This window comes from Rhamphochromis longiceps, linkage group LG7 (genome assembly GCF_057381845.1).
Source record: "Rhamphochromis longiceps isolate RC_006_pf linkage group LG7, R_longiceps_female_GT1.1, whole genome shotgun sequence".
In the NCBI taxonomy this organism is placed as follows: Eukaryota; Metazoa; Chordata; class Actinopteri; order Cichliformes; family Cichlidae; genus Rhamphochromis; species Rhamphochromis longiceps.
Window position 1 is genome coordinate 55,994,429 of NC_140563.1, and position 24,472 is coordinate 56,018,900.

Sequence of the window (24,472 nt, forward strand, 5' to 3'; positions counted from 1 at the left end):
GCATCACACGGGCACAGGCTATTTAGTGCTATCAAACAGACTAATAACTCTCCTTGTACTTCACACCAAACCACATTACTTGATAGCTATTGCCTTTTTAAGCATTCTCCAAAGTGAACCATGAGCTTAAATGCACTCGAGATCACCAGTTCAGTGACTTAAATTAGAGGAAGTGAGGCCTAGCAGACAGTTGGCCACAGCTGCCTGTGTCAGCACATCTGTCAAAGTGGTCCGTGCCAAAAATGGCAGTTCCTGGAATAGCCACTTAACACCAGCTCTGAAAGAGAGTCAGTCTCTATAAACATCCAGGTTAAAAAGCATAAATTTAGAGCATTAAAACACACGGTTTAAGTTATCTGACAAATAGTACAGTCCACATGTTTGTGCTTAATTTTTTATGACAGTCTTACTTATGAATTAATTGGACATTTACAGTTTATAGATGCATCTCACCAACCAAGCACTCCAACAAGACTTAAAAGGCAGTGTTCCTTCAGCTTGAGGGCTAGGCATTTTTAGTTCACAAGAATCCAATAAAAATCATTAATTGTAATTTTGTTAGAGGGTTATTTTTATTAAAATAGTTTTGTGCATTAGTTTGATGTACTATGCTTGTGTTTCAGGGTGCTGAGTTTGATGAGAATAAAGCCTTCTATGACTCTGACTCTGAGGAAAAAAAAGACCAGACAGAAGCAAAGCCTTACATCATGGATCCAGATCACAGGCTGCTGCTCAGGAACACCAAACCTCTACTGCAGAGCAGGAACACCGCTGTGAGTCACTCAAACGCTGACATGTAGACACAAGTTCAGGTTTAACCCTGGGTTTTCATGGTTACTAATGTGGTTCACATTGCCATGGTAACTCATGCTCCATCAATAAGAATCTGTATCGCTGATTGATTAGCATCAGTGTGAGATGCACAGAAACAGACTGGTGCAGTCGGGCGGTATCTGCAGAAAGATAGGAGGTAAATTTACTGTTTTAGTTTTTGTTAAAACAGTGTCACTGGTCTATAGTTATATGCCAAGTCTCTATGAAATGAGTTGCAAAAGTTTTATTCATGCAGGCCTGGAGAACAGTCGGTAACAGCTGGTCATTGGGGAAAAGGGTATATTCTGCAACCATTTGATGGGTGGATGCTGAAGGTTGCTGGAAGCATGAAATTGGTGGCAAAGAGGTATACAGTACTGCACCAAAAACCCTCTTTGTGATTGCTGTAGTTGTTAAAATATTGCCACAGCACATATTTTAATTTACTTACTTTACTTTTACTTTGAAGGAGAACATTCTTCGTTTCAAGTTTCAGTATAGCTTGGAGAGAATATAGCGAGTGTTTGCAGTGTGTAGGAATTATAGGTAACTGCAGCAGCCTTCTAGCAGCCAAAATGATCATGCAGTGTTTTTCATCTGGAGACAGTGGGCAACATTCAGCAACAATCATCCCTGATCAGTTGGGAAGTGAGAGACCAGAGGTTGCCTGTCACAGACAGACCTCTAGACCTGTTTGATTCAGACGTCAGGCTAACAAACTGTAACACCATCTGTAGAAGCAGTCCCCTCATAAACAAGTTACAGGCTCCATTCACACATTATTATGGCACTTTTTTTAATGGTATGCAAACATGCATAGACTAATACGACTGTTTTTAGTCGAATGAACACACATCCAAAGTTGATGGACATAGTAGGAAACACAGCGTCTCTTTGTGTCTGTTGCCTACTGAACACATCAGCTAATGCTGTTGTAACCCTGGAAGGACACATTTATGTGCAATAACACATTCACTCAAAGTACTACATACAAAGGACACGCCACACACACAAAGACACGAGAATACCTGTCTTAATGCGCCACACAAGCCTGAATAAAAGCGATAAAAACCAGAGTGAGTGCGGGTCTCCATCATCCGGGAGCCTCAAGGTCTCTGTCGCTATGTAGCAGCGGGAAGGAAAAATGCTCCCAAATGAAAGTGTTGATTAAAATGTGACATGCTGTGTCTTTACTCATGACAACACGGTGACATCCTCAATCTTCATAGACGCCCGAAGCCTCTCATTGTGCCTGCAACGACGGACACACGTCCTCCTGCTATTTAAAGCGCTTCTGAAAAATGACTTTTAGAGTCTCTTTGAGAGTGCCGGTGTAGAGCCTGAGCAAATGCATGTGAAGGAAGACGATTTTAGTGTGAGCAGACAGAAAGTAACAAGTTTGTTTTAATAAGATGCTGTGAGATAATCTACTTATTATCTTATTGGGTTGATATTTTTAGGTAGTGATGGCTGTTGCTCAGCTTTACTGGCATCTGGCTCCTAAACATGAAGTCAGTATTGTCACCAAGTCACTGGTTCGACTCCTGAGAAGCCACAGGTAAATAATAATAATAATAATAATGATAATACATATATATGTGTGTATATTTATACAGCATTTGCGTATTTGCTGCTAGTGACTATGTCCATGTGTGAATGTGCTGTCTTCTTGCTGTTGTGTGCAGAGAAGTGCAGTACATTGTGCTTCAGAACATCGCCACGATGTCTATACAGAGAAAGGTGAGTGCTCATGGATAGCAGAGGGATGAGAGTGTGTTGGGTTGATGCAGCCTGTGTAGTAACACGAGTTCTCTTCAAACAGGGGATGTTTGAGCCCTTCATTAAGAGTTTCTATGTGAGATCGACAGATGCCACGCATATCAAAACACTAAAGGTAGCCCCTGTTTTATTTTCTGCATTATGTACATGTAAGCTCAAATAAGAATACTGAGCTTAGTATTATGTGTAATAGTATAATATTATGTACAAGCTTGACACATTTAAATACTGCCATATTGGCTTTTGAGCCTCTTTGACCTTTTCGTGAACCTAACAACAGTCACCTTTCTGTTTATGATTTTTCCAGTTGGAGATCCTGACCAATCTAGCTAATGAAGCTAACATCTCCACAATTCTGAGAGAATTCCAGGTTTGTTGTTTTCTTTGTGTGATTAGATGTGTTACCTACTTTCCAGTTGGGGTATTACACTGAGTACATCTGATCTTTCTTTTTATTTATTTATTTTTTCCAAGACCTACGTGAAGAGTCAGGACAAGGCGTTCGCAGCAGCTACCATCCAGGCCATCGGCAGGTGCGCCACCAACATCTCTGAGGTGACGGACACATGCCTCAACGGTCTGGTGTTGCTGCTTTCTAATAGAGACGGTAAAAAGCCCTCACTGAATAGTTACCTGAATCCATATTTGCACTTTGAGCTCGTCATTAGAGATGTCGGCTCTGTCCAGTTTTGTGAAGACTTGTTTCGGTTCTCCAGAGACCGTGGTGGCCGAGAGCATCGTGGTCATCAAGAAGCTGCTTCAGACTCAACCCACTCAGCACGGTGACATCATCAAACACATGGCCAAGCTCTTCGATAACGTCACTGTACGGTTCATGATTGTGCTGCTCGTGAAAGTTATCACTGGAGCATTGTGTCTGAAATAACACTGTGACAGGTGCTGCTCTTTGTCTCTGATATGTCACCCTCAACTGCAGGTTCCCATGGCCCGAGCCAGCATCCTGTGGCTGATGGGAGAGTACTGCGAGAAGGTGCCAAAGATTGCGCCCGATGTACTGCGCAAGATGGCAAAGACGTTCACAGCAGAGGAGGACATCGTCAAGCTGCAGACTGTCAATCTAGCTGCAAAGCTCTACCTGACCAACTCTAAGCAGGTGCAAAATAAGACATGCAGAGAAAAATCGTGTGTGTGTGTGTGTGTGTGTGTGTGCAGACCCATTGAGTCAGATGAGGTAAAATTGGTGTGTGAGCTGATTTTATGAGCCCAGACGCTGCCTTCTCAAAGCACATTATCACACCTCTTGCTCCTTGTAATGACAATTCAGTAAAAGATTGGGGCGATAATGCTGCTGTCACGACAGGAGCAGATTTTGTTTTTATGTCTACCTAAATCATTTATGTTGGTGCAAGTGCTCTGTCTCCCTGTGCTTGGGTGAGACGGGGGTTTTGAAGTAAGGACTCTAGCCTTGTGGAGAAGGAGATGCCTGTTGATGAGCGACACTCACATTTGCTCCTGGCTCAGTTCAGCTGGTTGTACACCAGGTTTGCAGGCATCACTGAAAGAGTTCATTGATTTCTAAAGTGTTAGTTGGATGTTATGCAAACGTGTCTGCTTTATGCTTCCACAGCTCTGTCCAAAACAGCACCTCTAATGATATATTTTTAATTATTTTATTTATTTATTTTTAACTGGTTTCATCTTCCTCTTAAATACTTGAATTGTTTCCTTGACATTTTTTGTTGTGCTTGACTTTTTCAAATATTCACAACCTAATGGTCTGTCTTGGGTTGGTCTCCTTTCAAGTTTCTAATCTCGTGGGGACCTGCTGGTTAAGTACATAAAGCATTGAAACACCCACACTTTTGTCCCCAGACCAAGCTGCTGACCCAGTACATCCTGAACCTCGGCAAATACGACCAGAACTACGACATCAGAGACCGAACACGATTCATACGGCAGCTGATAGTGCCCAACGAGAAGAGCGGTGCGCTCAGCAAGTACGCTCGACGCATCTTACTGGCCCCCAAACCGGCTCCAGGGCTCGAGTCTGCCTTCAAAGGTACTTTTAAATACCTTTTCCATTTTCAGATTAAATTTCATTCCTCTCCCGCATCACTGAATACATATTAGCTGCTCATCTATTTCAAACCTAGTGGCTCTATTTCCTGCAGTATGCAAAGTTGATTCAGGCTGAGGTTTTATTATTCTGCTGTGTGTGTGTGTCTCTCTGAAGGGCAGTTAGGTCAGAAACCTTTACCTCACACTAATGAGATGGGTAAATTATTGCGCTCATGCTAACCTTTTTTCCGGCTTTCTCATTTAGCTGTCTTTTCTTTCTCTCCCCCGCTTGACACCAGAGAAAAGCTGCCTTCTACAACATTAACATTCCAGCTCAGTTTGCACTTACTGGATGTTTATGAATGTGTTAACGGCCTCTGTCATTCTTAATATTCAGAAGTAGTCCTTTTTTGTGGTTGGCAAATCACACCTCCCAGAGCACACGCACTGATTGTCTTCTTGTGCCGCCATTTGGGAAGGCAGAGCAGGGAGTGTGATCACGTGTTATCATAGACAGAGAGGTGACGGTGCTTGGTGGAGAAGATGCCACTATAAGCTGTTTCCTTCATTTAGAACACAGTGAGGTCATTGCTGCCCCATCCCATTTCTCCACCACTTATTAAACTTTTTTTTTAAAAACTTTTTTATTTTTTCCCCATAATTTTTCTTCTTGATACTTTCAGATCGAGACCGTTACCAGCTGGGCACTCTCTCCCACAGTCTTAACCTTAAAGCCACTGGGTACCAGGAGCTCCCAGACTGGCCTGCTGTTGCTCCCGACCAGTCTGTGAGAAACGTGGAGATTGTTGAACCAGTAAGAAATCCACCTTCCTAAACGTCTTTACACACCAGATGTGTAAAATTCAGGAGACTATTTTACGCATTAAAAATGTTTTTTTGGACTCACTTATATTTAATGCGGTCACTTTTTGTTGTTGTGTTTTTCACAGTGGGTTTTTTGAATACACATTTTCTGCAAAAACACAACACACTGAGTGTGTATATGTTACATGACAAGTTCAGATGTGTTGCTTTTTTGCCTTTTACACACTCCTCATCATATTTGCAGTATTCAAGATGTGTAAAGAAAAACGTGAGCCAAATCAGACATTCAAAACTAGCTCAAATGTGAGGAAACTCATGCCCTTAGGGGAGGAAAGAGAATGCACCACATCTAGGGCTGCCACGATTTGTCGACTAGTCACGATTACGTCGACTATCAAAATCGTCGACGACTGATTTAATAGTCGACGTGTCGTTTGAAGCTTTGTAAGATCGCAAAAGACGCAGGAATAATAGCAGGATTTAAGAGTGTAATAACGGACTGAAACAGAAGATGGCAGCACTGCATGTACAAGGATTCCAGCTGCCGTTAAACCCCGAAGAAGAAGAAGTAGCTGTGTCCCAGAATTCATAGCGCGGCCCAGCTTAGTTTCCAACAATGGCGGTAGCTAGTTAGTTTTAATATAACTCTTATTATTCTTTCTGGGTCACAAAATAAGCGTTTAACATATTTTCAGGCGAGAATGTAGCTGTGTAAACCTCAAATATCGGCTCAGTTTATCAGGACACCACATATTTTCAAAAGCGCTCCGACGTTTTCGGAGACGTCTGTTACCCACTAGCTCGATAGCTAGCTAGGTCACTAGCGCCGTGAGAACACCGGACTCCCGGCAAATTGTTTTCAAACCCACCGCCGTCTTTCGCGACTCAGGTTAAATATATATGAGTCACTTAGATAAATTAAAAATGTTGTTGTTTGGCTTTTTTTTTTTTTTTTTTTTTTTTTAGTATTTTATTTGTTCCTGAGTAAATCGGTTTGGCTGAGATTAAAGTTATAGTTTTTACACAGCTGAATAAACGTCAAGCAGACAGCTGATTATCAGAAGTGTGAGATGCTGGAGAATATACTCCGGTGTCCTGTTATATTTTAGATAGCAAGGAGTTTATTAAACTTTACCGAAACAATCTGCAAATTTCATTAAAATTGAATAAACTATCATCTTGTCTTTATTTTTAGTTAGCACCTTAAAAGCTTAAAGCTGTAAGCTAATGATAGTTATATAAGCTGTAGTTTTACGTCCAGTGGATGATGATCTGATTAGTCGACTAATCGCAAAAATAATCGGTGACTAGTCGACTATCAAAATAATCGTTTGTGGCAGCCCTAACCACATCTCAGTCCTGATTCTAGAAGTCATAGGCTCTCTGTTAACATTATGAAGCATTTGTCAGGAAAAAATGAGAAGATCATTGGTTTTACCTCCAACTATTACTTGGCTGACTGGAGGGGAACTCCAAACTGACTGTTTTTAAAGGTGACAAGTTTTCCTAATTTCCAGCTGCAAATCTTTATTCTTGTTTTCAAATTACACTTCAAAGTAGTTCTCATTTGCTGCATACTTGGCCTTTGTGCAGCACCTTAGATTATTCTGTGAGGATTTATGAAGTGGTGCATTTTTCTCATTTTTCCCACATTTTATCAGTCAACCAATGACTGAGCAACACAGAAAATATAGAAAAGAAAACGTAGAAAAGATTTATTTATATTTTAAGCATGATCATTTACAACCTTTATAGAATTATTCTTGTGTTTAGTTTAGTTTTTATTTTGTGAGGGACATTATTGCTTTAGCATTTTCTCTCAGGTTTATCACTGTTACTTTGTGTGTCTCCTGATGCAACAATAAGCAGCAATAAAGCGGTGGTGTCAACAAACTTAAGTCTGAGCTTTAGCAGAAACATATTTGGGGATTTGGTGGTGACGACATACTGCTAAAAACTCCTTTAATTGAAAAAGCCACTGCTGGTTTTGCTTAATTGAGTACATTTAGGAAGCCTGTGTGGAGTGACCAGCAGCTACACAACGTGCAAAATGTGAACATGCCTCTGTTACGTGTTAGGAATCCGATTTTTATAGATTCTAACTCATGCTTAAATTGCAAGGCTTGGATTCTGTAGTTTAACCGGTCCATCTTCCCTCTGCTGTGTCCATTTAGCTGAGAGAGTCGGCACCAATAGTTGGGAAGACCAAACAGCCTAAATCTGACAAGTTCTACTCAGATGATGAAGATGAGAAAGAGGAGGAAGGATCCGACAGCAGCGGCAGTGGAAGTGAAGACAGCAGCAGCGAAGGTTTGTTTCTATCTGTCCGATTTAAAGTTTCCCCTTTTATGAGGCTAAGTTAATGTTGTTGGTTATTAGCATAACCAACATTAGCATGACTGGTTGATTTAGTGACACACTCATTATTTGAGGCCATGATCCGACTATCCTGCACGGGGCAAAGCATATCAAAGTTTGGTATCTTGTTTAGAAGCTGGAGGTGTAAAGCACAGCAAAATTTTCACTGCGTTAAAACTTCCTGTGTGTATGGTTCTCGATCCATGCATCCATTTTTATTTTTATTTTTTTTACCATTTATCAAATCAAATCTGAGATGCAGGATCAGCAGTGTTGTAGACACAAGCAAAATAGAACACACAACATTTTACTAAGCATAATAACATTAAACTATACAGATTTGTTAATGTGTTTTTCATTTTGATGTGTTTTCAAAAGTGTTTGATTTTAGAAATGTGTCTCTAATTTTATCCTTCCGTCTATTTTTCTGATGTTTATCCAGGTCTGGCTAACTGATCATTTTGAGAATTTACAAATTTGAGCTGAACAACATTTGATGTTGTTGTGCTTTTGGTTTGGAATATATTAGTGTTGAGCAGCAGTCATTTCAGAGTCCTGATGATTGACAAGCTGTTAGCCAGTGAAGTTTTAGATCCATCCCTCATTCATCACGTGCAGTTGCAAAACAACCAACTAAAACTTAAAGAGGGGCCTTCAGAAATAAGTAGTAGCTGCAGCACAGATCAGAGTCAGCAGCAAACAGTGAGGCTGGTAATTGATAAATAAAATGACAAAAATCGTTTGTATTTGATATACAGGTGGAAATGGTGCCCCCCCCCCAAAAAAAAAAAAGCTATAAATGCATACTATAAGGTGCTAATTGACTGTCAGTACATTTAGTGGCTGTTGCTGAAGAAATTAAGATCATAAGTAATATGAAAGGAAATTTCAGCAAAGAATAAAGTCTGATTTGTTTTGGGTTTAATATGTACAGTGTCCATGTGTCTGTACAGAATCGGGCAGTGAGAGCGAGGAGGAAAGCAGTGAGGATTCAGAGAAGACCTCCAGTGATTCTGGAAAAAGCTCCAGTGGATCTGAAAAGAGCTCCAGTGAGTCTGAATCAGATCAAAAGAAGAAGAAAAAGACCAAGAAAGCACCGCAGAAGAAAAGCAAGCCTGCTGGTGACAGGTACACTGAAATCCCTGCTGTCTGTCACAATCTGAAAGCATAATTTTTCTTCCCTGCAAAGGCGGCGTGTCCAGATGTTACCTGCGTCTTTCTCTTCTTCTCTTTCTGGCTTTGCTAATTAAGCAGGTGTGTGTTTGCCAGAAACACGTAGTCAGCAACAAATGTGCCCACGATTCTGCTGCATCCGAGCAAACTCCATCTGTTGAAAGATTCAGCAGTTTATATTATTCATCACAGCCCACTCACAGTTACAGTTCTTAATGCTCAGTTGTAGCTTTCCTCCACTAAACCCCTCAGACTTGATATGTCAGGATTTACATTAGCACCTATAGTGTGGATAGAGGATGCAAAATTTGCTCAATCATATTTAAAAAAAAGGACATTCAAAACAAAATGTGACAATCAGAAAATGTTGTAAAATCTCAACTTAAAAAAAGGTATAGCTGTATTCAAACTGGCATGTTTATGGATACCGGAGTAAAGCCTAGCAGTCGTCCAGCTCGAAGCCATGGTCTTTGTGCCAGAGTCTTTGTCTCATCTACTTCTAAGATATGCGAGGGGCATGGAAACTAAATCCAGTGGATCTCTTAGAAGGAAAAAACCAAACATTATAATGGTCTGTAGCTACGCAGCCCCATACACAACCAACTGTACTGCACAGTGTATTTTGACATCTTTCTGTCAAAACCAGCATGAACTTTTTCTGCAGTTTGAGCTGCAGTAGCTCCTCGTCTGTTGGATCGGACAACACGGGCCAGCGACCTTGGCCACCCATGACTGTAGTTTGTGTTTTTTAGCACTGTTACTTGGATCAGTTTTCATAGATACTGACCACTGCAGACCAGGAACACCTGACGAGAGCTGCAGTTTTGGAGAAGCTCTGATCCAGTCGTCCAGCCATCACAATTTGGCTCTTGTCAAACTCTGAAATCTTTATGCTTGACAATTATTTTCATCAACTTTGATAACAAAATGTCCACCTACTCCCTAATGTGTTGTCCCACCCATTAGCAGGTGCTATGATGAAGAGATGATCAGTGTTACTCACGTCACCTGTCAGTGGTCAGAATCCTTTGCCTGATCGTTTATGTTTCTAGTTAAAGTCTTCTGGGAGATTCACATGGAGGGAAAAAAACATCATACACACCTGTTACACTCTATATGCACCATCTCCCTCTCTCTCACACACACACACACACACACACACACACACACATGATGGCAGCACTGCTGGAATATTGTTAGCGCGAGTTCCATTAACAAGCTAATCAATGAGAATTTTCCTCCAGTAGCGTAACCCACATTTACATGGCTAATGGATAATGACTTTTGATTGGTCATTTAACAGCCCGGTGTTACCAGTGAATGAGATTTGAGTCATTACTACTGAGTATGCTCACGTACACTCTCTTACACACTAGCAAATTTAGTTTCTTATGCACTCTACTTCATTTGCTCATGGACACACAAACTCACACCGAATGTACCTGATTTCACTGTGTGACAGGCCGGCGGCTGACCCTGTTCTCTCCATTAGAGAGTATAATTAGAGCAACTCACCCCAGTGCTCAAACACACACAAACACGCGCACACACACATACACACGGTAATTAGAGCAGCTCACCCCAGTGCTTCCACAACAAACACAGCATAATGCCCTCATTATGGCCCAGTCATTTCAGGCAGGGCCTAATCAGGCCCACAGTGATTTATATCACTTTTTCCTGTTCGCAGCAAATGAAATCTGTAGGCCAAATTAATACTGGCTTTTCATCATCGCCCAAGTTAAAAAGCCAGTTACCGTCACAATTCCCCTCATTAATTTAACGGCTGAAAATCCCAGGCAGGCGGAGTAAACACTCATTATCGGGACAAATTGAAGAGGGATAGCAAGACTGAAAGAGAGAGGAGAAAGATGGAAAAAATCTTTTTGAGTAAATGCAACATTGAATTAACTTCACAAACAAAAACAGATTGATCTTTGTTGTTCTAATCGGGGCTGAAGCTTTCAAGTTGGATGCAAAATAGGAAAACAATAGCACCAAGTTTGTTTTATTTGTTGGCTTCCAGACTGTTTTATATTATGGAATAAATAAATATTTTACTTTTAAGAAATAATGGAGAGTGTTGGGTTTTTCTGTTTTAATGTGTATTCTTTGACTACTAAGCTTATTTTGTTTTCTTCTTCAGTGACTCTGATGAAAATGGCAATGGACCTGTAGGCCAAGCTAGCAGCTCATCCTCTGAAAGCTCCTCAGACTCTGAGTCAGACTCTGAGTCAGACTCGCCCGCACCCAAGAAGAAGACTGAAGAAAAGGCCAAGCCCAAGGTGACGATATAATGCATGGATGAAGTGGGCCTATTTGGATTTAACTGCGAGTGAGAGTTTCTAACTTTGAGAACAGAGGCTGCCAACAGCATCAGTGCAGTTCCACCAAAAATAAAATGCATTTGCTTTTTCCAAAGATGGTGGGGTCGTGGGTTGTTTGCAGTTCGTTGATCTGTCGTTTCAGCCTGGATCAAATGACCCTCAACTACTGCTTTGTTGTACAAGGTTGAGGCTGATTCTGCCCACACCGCTTATCTTCTGTTGGACAGTAGCGCATGCCAAAAATCATGTCGCATCCACTGGCACGCACCACTGTTTTGCCTTGGCTTTTTATTACGTGATTGTAGGATTACTGGGGATCGCTCTGTGTCATTGCAATATCTCTAAATTGAATGCAATTGAATTGAACTTCAACTTATTGGTCGCTGTAGTTGCACACGTTTGCAATAATGGCCTTGAATCAGTGTCTTTGTAGAACTTCTTAGACTATTAAAAATACACATTATAAATGAAATTTAAGGGGAGAAAGATTCATTATGCAGTGCTAAAGAGAAGATAATGGTATAAAACAATACAGGAAAACACACCTTTGTCACATTAAAATGTATGATATTGTACTATATTTACAATGCATAATGTCTAAATCAGTATAGAGTATGATATTAGGATAATGGCCCTGCTCTGCTTAGCCTTCTAAATATTAATGTGCAGTTCTCGCAGCGAGTTTTTGTTCTGTAGGTGCACAAGAGCTTCTAAATCAGGATTTATACCTTGGGATATGATTTGGCTCCACTATACCACCTTTTGTTTTTTCCCTTCCAGCCTTTCATTTGGCCCCTTTCAGCTCTTACAATCTTTTTCTTATCTGTTTTGCTCATCACATTATTTCTCGCCCTCCGTTTGCTTTTCTGCACTATGAAATTCTCATTTCATACACTTTGTCATTTGGGCATGGCTTATGAATTATGCATCTCTACTTTTCTTTCTACACCTCTCTCTCTGTCTGTCTTGCTCTATCACAACACCCTTTAGTAACAAGGTTTCCGTCTCTATTACCACCACCGAGCGTCAATCAGAGAAAATCTGATAAGATACGGCCTCTAACTTTATGGTTTGTTTTCACTCATATCACATTGGTTTTTTTCCCCCCTCCCTATCTGCTCAGCTTGGGCTATGCAGAGTGGAATTTTATGGCTCTTTATGCGATGTGAGTGGTGCCAGGTTGGTTAGTAGGGTATGGAGAAGGAGCGATAAAAGCCCTCTTACGTTTAAGCACTGTTTTATTGTCAACACCGTACAAGCCTGACTCAGTTGCAGAGGGTGGTGAGTAGCAGTTGTGACTCAAAATGACATGTGACCGGTCACTGAAAATTCCAGACATGTTACCCGTGAACGTGGGATGAATGTGTTCAGAGACACTGTTGGTGAAATTGAAATTGAAACCATCATGTTGTTGTGCTTTCTTTTTAGGTGGCAGTGAACTCCAAGAAGGAAGTCTCTTTACTGGATCTAGATGACTGTGAGTTTTCCTACAGTTTCCGCTTGCATAAACTCACATTAACAAGAGCAGCAGGCTTCACAAAAAAACCTCTGATGTGTATTCTATTTCCCCACCGCCCAAAGTAGCAAGCAGACATAGATGATCAAGTCCTGGTGAGGAGAACTGAATTGTACCAGTTAGAGGTAGAGAAAATATTGGACTTGCATTAATCGCTTGGCTAAAAATAAAGTGCAGTTCATTGGAGAACTGTAGTGTAGGCATTCACAACATCACGTTAGAATTTGTAGTAGAGTTTAAATATTTACAACGTGTGGACCAAGAGGCGGAAACCTCAGCTGAAAAAATGAAGCCAGAGTGCCAAAAACTGCAGTTTAGTTCAGACACTCCCAACTTTGCAGCATGGAAAAGCCTTTGTAACTGTATAGCTAGTTTCCCACCTCATAACAGCTCTGAGTGAGGTGAATTTATGTATAACTCGTCCATCTGGAGGATTATGTCCAGATGTCCTGACACAGGCAGCTGCAGCTGGTCGCTATCATCTCACCTACTGAGTCACTGACCTGCAGCCCTCTATTTTGCGCCTTTGAAGCATCTTAATGGATTGTCTTGCTAATATTGCTGTGAGGTAAAGACTGCCCAAGAAGTTTTAGCTTCAGGTCTGTTGAATGAAATTCGAGTGTTTTATTGGTCTATTACTTTGCACTAATTAGCTGATATGTGTATATGTCTGATGCATCTGCACAGTTTATGGAGACAGCTTGCTAACCAATTTTCCTGGAGTTATTTGATAAATCGCTTCTCCTCCAAATGAGATCATCTCTGGCTCCAAAAGCTAACAAAGCATTGAGGTTTCAAAATGTGTTCCATCTTTTATACTCTCTACAGGGAGTGCAGAATTATTAGGCAAGTTGTATTTTTGAGGAATAATTTTATTATTGAACAACAACCATGTTCCCAATGAACCCAAAAAACTCATTATTATCAAAGCTGAATCTTTTTGGAAGTAGTTTTTAGTTTGTTTTTAGTTTTAGCTATTTTAGGGGGATATCTGTGTGTGCAGGTGACTATTACTGTGCATAATTATTAGGCAACTTAACAAAAAACAAATATATACCCATTTCAATTATTTATTTTTACCAGTGACACCAATATAACATCTCCACATTCACAAATATACATTTCTGACATTCAAAAACAAAAACAAATCAGCGACCAATATAGCCACCTTTCTTTGCAAGGACACTCAAAAGCCTGCCATCCATGGATTCTGTCAGTGTTTTGATCTGTTCACCATCAACATTGCGTGCAGCAGCAACCACAGCCTCCCAGACACTGTTCAGAGAGGTGTACTGTTTTCCCTCCTTGTAAATCTCACATTTGATAATGGACCACAGGTTCTCAATGGGGTTCAGATCAGGTGAACAAGGTGGCCATGTCATTAGTTTTTCTTCTTTTATACCCTTTCTTGCCAGCCATGCTGTGGAGTACTTGGACGCGTGTGATGGAGCATTGTCCTGCATGAAAATCATGTTTTTCTTGAAGGATGCAGACTTCTTCCTGTACCACTGCTTGAAGAAGGTGTCTTCCAGAAACTGGCAGTAGGACTGGGAGTTGAGCTTGACTCCATCCTCAACCCGAAAAGGCCCCACAAGCTCATCTTTGATGATACCAGCCCAAACCAGTACTCCACCTCCACCTTGCTGGCGTCTGAGTCGGACTGGAGCTCTCTGCCCTTTACCAATCCAGCCACGGGCCCATCCATCTGGCCCATCAAGACTCACTCTCATTTCATCAGTCCATAAAACCTTAGAAAAACCAGTCTTGACGTTTCAGCTTGTGTGTCTTGTTCAGTGGTGGTCGTCTTTCAGCCTTTCTTACCTTGGCCGTGTCTCTGAGTATTGCACACCTTGTGCTTTTGGGCACTCCAGTGATGTTGCAGCTCTGAAATATGGCCAAACTGGTGGCAAGTGGCATCTTGGCAGCTGCACGCTTGACTTTTCTCAGTTCATGGGCAGTTATTTTGCGCCTTGGTTTTTCCACACGCTTCTTGCGACCCTGTTGACTATTTTGAATGAAACGCTTGATTGTTCGATGATCACGCTTCAGAAGCTTTGCAATTTTGAGACTGCTGCATCCCTCTGCAAGATATCTCACTATTTTTGACTTTTCTGAGCCTAACAAGTCCTTCTTTTGACCCATTTTGCCAAAGGAAAGGACGTTGCCTAATAATTATGCACACCTGATATATGGTGTTGATGTCATTAGACCACACCCCTTCTCATTACAGAGATGCACATCACCTAATATGCTTAATTGGTAGTAGGCTTTCGAGCCTATACAGCTTGGAGTAAGACAACATGCATGAAGAGGATGATGTGGACAAAATACTCATTTGCCTAATAATTCTGCACTCCCTGTATGGTGTGGGACTGTATTTAACCATATAGATGTCAGTTCATGTATCGGCTTACAATTTGTAGGTAATCATCCTGTAGAAAACCTTTGCTGAAACTCATCTCACATGTCCGTGCACACATTTGCTGCACGTTTATCTGTGACTGATGCAAGCTATCAAATATAGAAAGCAAAAATGTCATTAACTTCTGCCTTGGACATAACTCAGTATCTGTGGAACTCAAGGGAGGCATAAAAGACGAATGCTTACAGGGATTTGTAGGATGATGATGAAAAAGAGCTCTAAACTTTTTGTTCATTTCTTCAGTGGCAAAAAGAATTCAGAGTGTTTACAGTTCCAACTTCCAAAATCAATGCAAAGTAAAACACCACAGTTTTTATGTGATATTAAAAAGTGCCGTTCAGCTTGTGTGGAACAGGAGAATCACAGTTTGAGGAGTAGTTTATGTTAAATTGTGTGTCTAACTCTGCATCCAGATAATCTTCATGTTTTGGGGTTTGAATCAGGTTTTCCTAAATTACTTTTTGACACAAGATCCCATGACCCTGTTGACATTTATATCAGTATGACTGCTCACGTTCAATGCTGAAATATTTTTATACGTCAGTTTGCTCTGACGTGTTGTGACGTGACTTAATAATAACACTGGAGTAAAAGTTAAACAGCCTTCAGTTGCTTTCTTTTGTCATAAAGTATTATTATTATTAATATTGTAATTATATTTTAAAAAGTAACTTTGTGTGCGACATCGCTGTAGTACCGTAGCTTTAATAATCTTTACGTTGTTGTTGTTTTCTTTGCGTTCTTTAGTTTCTCCTGCACCCACCAACGCACCAAAGCCTTCTGTGCTCTCTCAAAGTCTGCTGTCCGACCTCGAAGGCCTTTCTCTCTCCAACATCTCCTCCACTGTGCAGGTTAGTGTGTGTGTGCGCGTGTGTGCATGCGTGTATTAGATGCACACAGGCTGACATTTCCTCCATCAATGTGTGTTGAGAGTCAGTCGTTCCTTTCTGTCTGACACTGACAGTACAGCAGAGCAGCATATGAGATGGTGAAATGAGCCTCACTCCCTTGTGGAACATTTCTGCTCCAGACGCCAACTATTGACCTTTTCTGCCTTGTTATATTTATAGCAAGTCAGGATGGTCCAACAGCTCTCGTTGTTTCCTGTATCTCTTATAGTCTGTCTTTCTCACCGTCACTGTCTTTTGCACTTCCACACCCTTGATCTCTATTTCTCTCTCGTCTCTGAGTCCATCCCCTCGCTCTCTCGCGCGCTCTCTCTCTCTCTCGCTCTCTCTCTCTCCCTTATTTCTCTCCTCCTCCTGTGTCACCCTCCATCTCTCTCTGTCAGATGTTGTGTCCCTTGTGTCCTCATGTTGTGTATATCTGATGGTTGACCTTTCCCAGTGTGACGGCTCCTTTCTCTCCTCAGTATATGAGCGACTCTGCATGTCTGTGTATTTTGTATCTTGTCTCCCTCCTGGGAGGGAAATGTCCAGACTATTCTTTGTGCTGTTGCTGTGTCTTATTTTGTGACACAGCTGTATGGAAACTCTGCTCTTTGACAATGTCACATCAGAAGGTTAGAATCTAATTGAGTAGTTTTGTTGTTTGTGGGCTGTGAGTAATGATTATCGTTCTAATACAAAGCTATTTATTGATTTCAACCTTGTAAGCATGGCATAGCTTGCTTTTCCCAAAGATATTAGTTGGTGAAATAAATAACAGATAATCTATTAACGTTTTTTATTTTTATTTTTATTTTTTCAGTGAATGAATTCCTTAAACCGCTTAGTTGTTGTTATATTTTATTACTTCAGTGTCTAGTTCCACTTGTTTTTGGGGATTTTTATAGCTTCTTTGTACATGCAAAGGGTAATTTACTACTTCAAAAAAAGCTGAAGCTGAATTACCTAAAGTTTTTAGTCTAGGTGTTTTCCCCCATTACTTCTTTGCCACTATAATCCATTACTAGAAGCTCTTCTACTAACTAACAATTGCCTTTTGCTCACTTTTGTCACCCTCACCAAAAGTGACATCAAAACTGCTCACTGTGCTTTAGTGTCATTTCAACTTGTCATTCACAGTTTTTGTCCCAGCTCAAAGACGTGAGCACGATTTTTGTCGCACTTTACTGCGATTTCAACGACAGGAGCTCAGAGATTCTCACGTTACACAGAAGCAGAACAACAGTAAAAAAAAAAAGAGGAGACAGTCAGGTGAAGTGTTTGAAAAACAAAAAACAGTTGCTGTGCTTCCTGTTTTGACTTCGTCTTGCATACAGTGCTGATACAGAGGTTTTTATGTGAGTGGTGAAACCTATTGTTCATGAGAAGACTGCAGTGGGCCCTCTGGCACCACAGCACCACAGTTGGCACGCAACACAATGAATACAGTGACCGTAATCGAGGCATAAAATAACTGTATAAATGTAATTTGTTGACTATAAACGTGAACCCCGACTCTTCCTGAACTACTGGCATCCAAGGAACTGAAGACTGAAGTGGATTGCTATAATAAAGAAGGGCTGAGCATGGGTTACTATGTTTTTATGTTGCATTTTGTTTTGTTTTTTTGCTTTTTGCTCTGTAAACTCCGCTGACTTTGTTGTCATCACAGGCGTGTAAATGAGCTTCCTTTGGTCTCCTTAAAAGTGACTTTAGGCTGTCTCTAACTTTTTGTACACCCAGATTTAACTGTGTGTGTCTGTGTGCGCACTCCCAGCTTATGTGAATGGCCTCTGCTGCTGTGCGTTGGTCTGTATTCTAAGTTTGCCCGTCAGTTCTGCTCGCCTGTCAGTCAGTATGATTGACAGCTGCTCTCAGGCCAGCATTTATGCAGCACAAGTCTTGTTAGCCAATCTCTCCTCAGGTGAAGGCCAGGGAGTAATAGAGAATAGAAATGCAGATTAGAACAGGGAACTTTTTGCACATCAACATCTGATTTAGAGTCAATTCTATGCATAAATACATGATGGGCAACGGGATTCATAGACAAGGGTAAATAACCTCACCTTTATTCACGCACGCCCCTCCCCATGCATGCTCTTCAACAACAGCTCTTTCCCACACCCACACACACACACGTTGGCCCCAGTGTCATTTCTATTTCTCAGCAATCTGCCCACAGAGGCAGCGAGTCTGTCTCAGCTGAGTGCTCGGGCCTTTTTAGAGAATTACTGCATGGTTATCAAAGGCATTTAGATTAACCCTGGCCACTGTCTTTGACCCACCTCCTCCTCTGTCTCCTCCTCCTCTCCTCAGCTTCTTCATGCTACCGCTCTCTCTAATAACATTTTGACATTAGGATCTCTCACAAATGCCTCTTAAATCCTCCCCACCATCGCACCTCACCCCCAAACCTCTTCCGACCGCTGTCCGTGTGTGCGGCGGGGTGGCTGAGGCTGATAACTTTTCATTCATAATTAGCAGTCAGCGAATGGGGCTGCGCTGGGGGGAAATTGAACTGTCAGCGGCGGGGCGCGGGGCATTTGACCCCATCACACCCAGAGGGGGCCATCATAATTTGTTCATTTGGTGTCCATCAGGCGGACGCCGGCTCGCCCCCTCCTCCTCCCTCGCCTCCCTCCTCACCCTTCTGACCTCCCCCGTAGTGGGCGCTCTGGGTTCACATCTAATTATGAATCAGCAAAAGGACCTCGAGCGCCACGAATATAGAAGCTCCTGCCCTCCAAACCTCCTGCTGCCACTCAAACTGCGGAGATTGCGGCTTAAGTAGGAATAAATGCCCACACGGAAGCAGCCAGTCAGTGTAGCCAGCAGGTAGTTTGGGAAATGTTTGTATTTTAATGGCGACTGCCTTAGCCACTTCTTGCTTATTAATAAGTTTGTTTCAGGCGCAATTCATTTTTCTATATCTATTTTTATATATATAAGCATTTTATCTTTTTCATATAGGTTTTGTTGACGCCATTGGTCTGGCGTGATTAAGGTTATGACCGTGTTCTCTCAAACCTCTAATGATCATATGTGTGTTTTCATTAACAGTTGACACCTAAACTTGTCTTAGCAAAAACACTTTGCCATTTAATTAATGGGGGCCACTGCTGTAAGCTCTTAAATCTTTATTTTTACAGTTATTAACATAATTGCTAGGCTATTTTTCTGCCTTTTACTGTCCATTTCTCACAATACATCATGTTTTCTCATCCTCAAGTTAAGGTTACAATAGCATTAAAATGCTTGTGAAGATTTGACCTCCATAAATAATTGGACTTTAATAAAATATGTGATTATAAGTGTATTTTCTGAATTGAACTACAGTACGTTTTTCCTATTGTGTTTCTCAAATAAATGTGCAGCTGACACCTACATAGCTAACTGTCAACTGCTTTCCCTTAACCAGATGTTAAAATATTAATTAAAATGACAGTAAAGCATAACATCTAAATCAATTGTAATTGACTTGCAATTGCTTCAGACTACAAGTCACATTTTTCATATACTTATAGCTGTTTAGCCATGGATGTGAGACAGACAGCTGAATTACCAATTAACCTAGTATGCATGGCAGTGGGACTTTGGGAGAAAGCTGGAGTACCCACAGTGGCAAAGAAAAGCCCCACCTGGGGTTTGAACCAGGAACTTTCTTGCTGTGAGGCAACACAGTTAATCCCTACAGCACGGTGCCATGCATAAGTAGTAGTGGGTTACTATTTGTGGGTGACCCACAATACCATGTGGGACAGTGTGACAAACACAGACATAAAGCAAATGAGAGTAGGCAAGGCAGATGTGCTGTAACTTGATATGATGTCAAGTTTTAATGGCTTTTTGCTTTTAACATAACAAACCTAAGGATACAAGAATTGTGTTCCCCCAGTAGTGTCCAATAAAGAAAAAACACAGACAATATTTGGGTCAGCAGTGCTTTGTAGGAGTTGAGTGCTTGAATGGCTGACAAGTTTGTTTGAAGAAGTGAATAAGGTAACCGTGTCAGTAGTACACTCTGTCTTCTCTGCAGCAATGGCTATGTTAGAGGAGCAGCATGTTGAGTGCTTAAAAGTAAGTGTTGAAGATTTAATAGAAGCTCTTATCATGAAAGCTTTGTGACCAAATCACGAAGTCTTTCTGTGAATAACAATGTGTACTGTTGGGAAAATATCCAAGTATATGCGAGTTGCTTCCTTATTCTTATGCCAGAGTAAATGTATACTCTTATCATCCACTAGTATCTGTGATTTATAAGCACGTGCATACATCTGTTAGTATTCTTTAATCCTGATCAGAGTGTCTGTGAAAGTTGTGTCTAGTTAAAATTCATGTTTTTGTATTTGGCTCTGAGTAGAGCTGAAATGATTATCTGATTAGAATCGGTCATCAAAAAAGGTTTCGGCACACAATTTTAATAGTCAAATGGTTCAAATTTGACGGCTGCAGCTATTAAATCCGAACACTTGCTTTCGTAGTCTTCAGTTCTAGTGTTTTGATTCAATTATTGTCCAAGTTATTAAGTGTTAATGCAGAAAATAATCAGTTGCAGTTGAAGATCTTTTGACTATGATGCTAATTCAAAGAAAGTGTTGACAGGCTGTTAACAGCACTTGCAAAACTCGATGAAGGACACCTCTGTTTCTGAATAACAGTCCTCTATTATTGCTAATAGTCTTTAATGGAAAATTTCAAAATTAATCATTTTAGAATACCTAATTTACAGACAAATTGGCATAAATGAACTAACCTCTGTCTATATGCGCCAGAGAGACTTCTTGTTACATTAAAGTAGTTTTAGGAGGCTGTAGTAACATTTATTTAATTCAATTTGCAGTCAAGGTCCTTGTGACGGCCCTCAATTAATTGTCATCTCCTGACTGAAGGGAACAATTAGGCCCTAAAGTCAAACACATGTCCCTCACCTTAATCCTCACAACTCTTGTAGAGCATAATGGAATCCGGTGTCTGAAAAACAGAAATGGATTTTCAATATATGCCCATACATCTCTGTACGCCTCACCCTGCTTTCTTTGAAATTGGCCTTCTAATACACACAGCACAAGGCTGCCCGGCTCTGGTTAGCCCTTTTGAATATGTCAGCGGGATTTTCAGGTCATTTGCCAGAGAGGATGCTGGGAACGTGTCGTCCGGGTTCTGAAGGTGACTGGTGTCTGTGTCATCCATCACGGGAGCTTCCTTTAAGTTGATGCATAATAGAGCCTCTCAATCAACTTCCTCGCTCATTGTCACCTCCCTCCTTCCTGTCCAAGGTGGAGACTGAGAGCCAAGCTCAGAGAGGCGGGGAGGGAAAAAAGGCAGACTGACAGAGAAGTCAAGGTTACATTCCTCTTCCCTTCTTATTTACACTTGAGGTGTTATGGGCTTGCACCGCATAACAGGACAACAATGGATGGAAGGGTGAAGCGGCTTGCGTGGGCACTTGTGTCAGGCTCTAACTGTCCGCTGTGTCAAATTGGTGATAATAAGCAGTTTGAAACCCTGTCCTATCGCTGTCCGTCCCTCCTGCCGCCTGCTTGGGGCGAGGCGACAGATAAGACCTTGAAACAGGATGTGTCTGTCAGGGAGGTAAATCTCTGCTGTGATGGGGTGGCAAACATTACGACGAGCTTTATCGACACCGACTGCTCTGACACATCCAAAAGTGGCCCAATAAATTTGCGGGCTGGCGGTGGCGTGACGGGCGCTTGTGGGGGCAGAGCAGCGTTACAGCGCAGCAACAAATGTTTGTTTGACCTCCTTTAGAGACAGCGGTCTGGGGACAAGAGACGCTGCGAGCATGTCACGAGGCCGAGGGGAGATGATGGTGTTGTTGTCAGAAGAGTTTATTCTGTATGTGTTCGTGGTTATGAATTTGTTGATACTGGTGGCAATAAAATACATAAATGGCCAAAAGTCTTTTGTTACTACTGAAGAAGTAAATAATTGAAAATAAGCCACAGATGTCATACTTAGTAAAAGTAATACTTGATATAATATTTATTGAATCCTACTATTAGCAGCAGATGAATGTTAAAGCTCTGATGTTTACTTACCTGTATACTTGCAGAGGCACTTACCTATTTAAAGGTGACTGTTTTAGCTTTTATTTGTTTCTGAAATGGCAGAGTTGAATCCAGTTGAATTCATTTTTATTTATATTGCGCCAAATCACAGCGACAGTCGCCTTAAGGCACTCTGTAAGGTAAAGGCCCTAAAACAATAGAAAGAAAACATATGACTTTCTATGAGCAAGCTCTTGGCGACAGTCGGAAGAAAAAACTTTTTAACAGGAAGAAACCTCCAAGAGAACCAGGCTCAGGGAGGGGCAGCTATCTGCCATGGCCGGTTAGGGGTGAGGGGAGGGACACGGGGCAAAAGACACACTGTGGACGAGAGCCAGAGATGAACAGTAACTAATGATTCAATGCAGAGTGGTATATAAACAGAGAGAGTGAAAAGAAGTGAGTGAAGAACAAATACAGTGCATTATGGGAAGCCCCCAGCAGCCTAGGCCTATTGCAGTGTAGCTAATGGAAGGGCCTAGGAAGCATAACTAAGCCAGCAGTCTCAGCAAAGGTCTACAATGAGGTGATTATAAAAGCAAAAGAATGAATTCAGTGTATTACCATTTATCTGACTCAGCCAACAGCGCAGGCTTCAGACTGATCTTTGGTTTCTCCTCTTGTACCAAGGCGACATCAGCTTGGAAGGGATTTACGTGCATCTGAGGCAGAGCTGAGTTTACCTGAGTCCACAAGCACTGGGTTCTCTTTCTGGGCATCCTGGACGTTATTTGAAGTTGCAGAATGTCATGGTCACGGCGTGGTCTCTGGTTGACATGCTGCTACTAATCTGTGGATGTCCCTTTTAAAGCAGGGGTGGGCAACTCCAGGCCTCAAGGGCTGGTGTCCTGCAGGTTTTAGATCTCACCCTGGGTAAACACACCTGAATCACATGATTAGTCTTTTACCAAGCCGCTGGTGAACTTCAGGACACATTGAGGAGGTCATTTTGCCATTTGAATTAGCTGTGTTGGATCAAGGACACATCTAAAACCTGCAGGACACCAGCCTGGATTTGCCCACCACTACTTTAAAGAGATGAGAGCTACTAGCTAACCTTTAAGGCCTGGGAAAAGAAACTTATGTCCCATGGGTTAATGTTAATCCAGGGTCAATCCACTGTGTACATCAGATTTTAGGCTCAATCTGCCGTACTCGTTAGCTGAATAAAGCTGTTAAATTTTGTTTGTATAGTATTTGTTGAAACATATAGAGTTTTCTGTCATATATACACTAAAGTGATGAGTGGCCACATTGAACAAGTTTCATATGATGGTCAGTGTATAAGTGATCCCTGTGAGCAAAAACTCTGAAAACTTGATTTCAGATGTTTTTTTGTTTTTTCTTTCAATCTTTGGTTTGTATGATGTCACTAAGAGGAGATATCCTTAATGCGGTCATCTCAGGCACACAGCTCTGGATGTTAAAGGGAGAGGTACTGAGAAAGTTATTCTGAGCCTTCAGTCTCATAAAGCTTCTCTAATAGTCCCGAGATGGAGCGTATGCAGTAGGAAATAAGCAAAGAAGACTATGATGCTGTCTAATTTACATTTTGTGTCTTTGTTTGTTCATCAAATTTATCCAAACTGTCAGACTTTTTGCTTCTCAGCACGTTGCTCCAAGAGTACAGCGATAGTGTCTGATTTCGTCTGATCGCTTCCTCGAAAGCGAGCACATTCAGACTCGTCTCGGCAGCTCTCGTCGTATGTCAAAGCGATTCTTCATCCTCACGCAGCACATGACAAGGCGAAGGATTCCTTTTACATTTCCCACCCAACTGAGAGCGCTCTGGCAGCGCGTTCTACTTTAATAAAACAATGCACGCTGACACTACTCAACACGCTGAGATATACCATCAAGCCCGCCCCTTTCCACAGTTTCCTCGCATTATATTCTTAGTCATATTCAATTAACTCAGTTAGTTGAAACACCTCGCTTAATCATTTATTTACAGGATCTGTTTTTCTTCCACTGCTTGTTTTGTTTGTTTTTTTCTTTTGCCATTCATTTTGTTACTCTTGTGACTTATTTGAGTTTGTTTTTTTTGTTTTTTTTATCTCTTTCAGGTGATAAATAGATTTATTTATTTTTTTTTTTTTGTTAAGTCTCTGTACTCATCATTATTTTCACCAGAATGACATGCATCTGTTTAGGCTCTGTGCTGGTGTGTGAGTGCATTCAGGTGCTAATTGTTTCAGAGGGTGTGAAAAGGCTATATCTGTCTCATGTTTTTAACTAATTAGTGCTGTCATTCCAGACAGAAGAGCCTTTGACTTCTATTGACT

At 41.3% G+C, this 24,472-nt stretch overlaps 1 protein-coding gene across 1 annotated transcript in view; it reads left to right on the forward strand.

Annotated features, from left to right (window-relative positions):
• Positions 1–24,472, forward strand: part of ap3b1a (adaptor related protein complex 3 subunit beta 1a) — a 63,509-nt gene that overhangs the window by 19,837 nt on the left and 19,200 nt on the right. Inside the window, exons 8-22 of the mRNA XM_085414441.1 lie at positions 624–773; positions 2,274–2,371; positions 2,499–2,553; positions 2,636–2,707; positions 2,900–2,962; positions 3,067–3,199; positions 3,309–3,418; positions 3,530–3,706; positions 4,426–4,612; positions 5,295–5,425; positions 7,611–7,746; positions 8,748–8,922; positions 11,114–11,252; positions 12,723–12,771; positions 15,980–16,083. Of these exons, the coding sequence (XP_085270567.1) occupies positions 624–773; positions 2,274–2,371; positions 2,499–2,553; positions 2,636–2,707; positions 2,900–2,962; positions 3,067–3,199; positions 3,309–3,418; positions 3,530–3,706; positions 4,426–4,612; positions 5,295–5,425; positions 7,611–7,746; positions 8,748–8,922; positions 11,114–11,252; positions 12,723–12,771; positions 15,980–16,083 (1,779 nt within the window). The remainder of the gene's footprint in view (positions 1–623; positions 774–2,273; positions 2,372–2,498; positions 2,554–2,635; positions 2,708–2,899; positions 2,963–3,066; positions 3,200–3,308; positions 3,419–3,529; positions 3,707–4,425; positions 4,613–5,294; positions 5,426–7,610; positions 7,747–8,747; positions 8,923–11,113; positions 11,253–12,722; positions 12,772–15,979; positions 16,084–24,472) is intronic.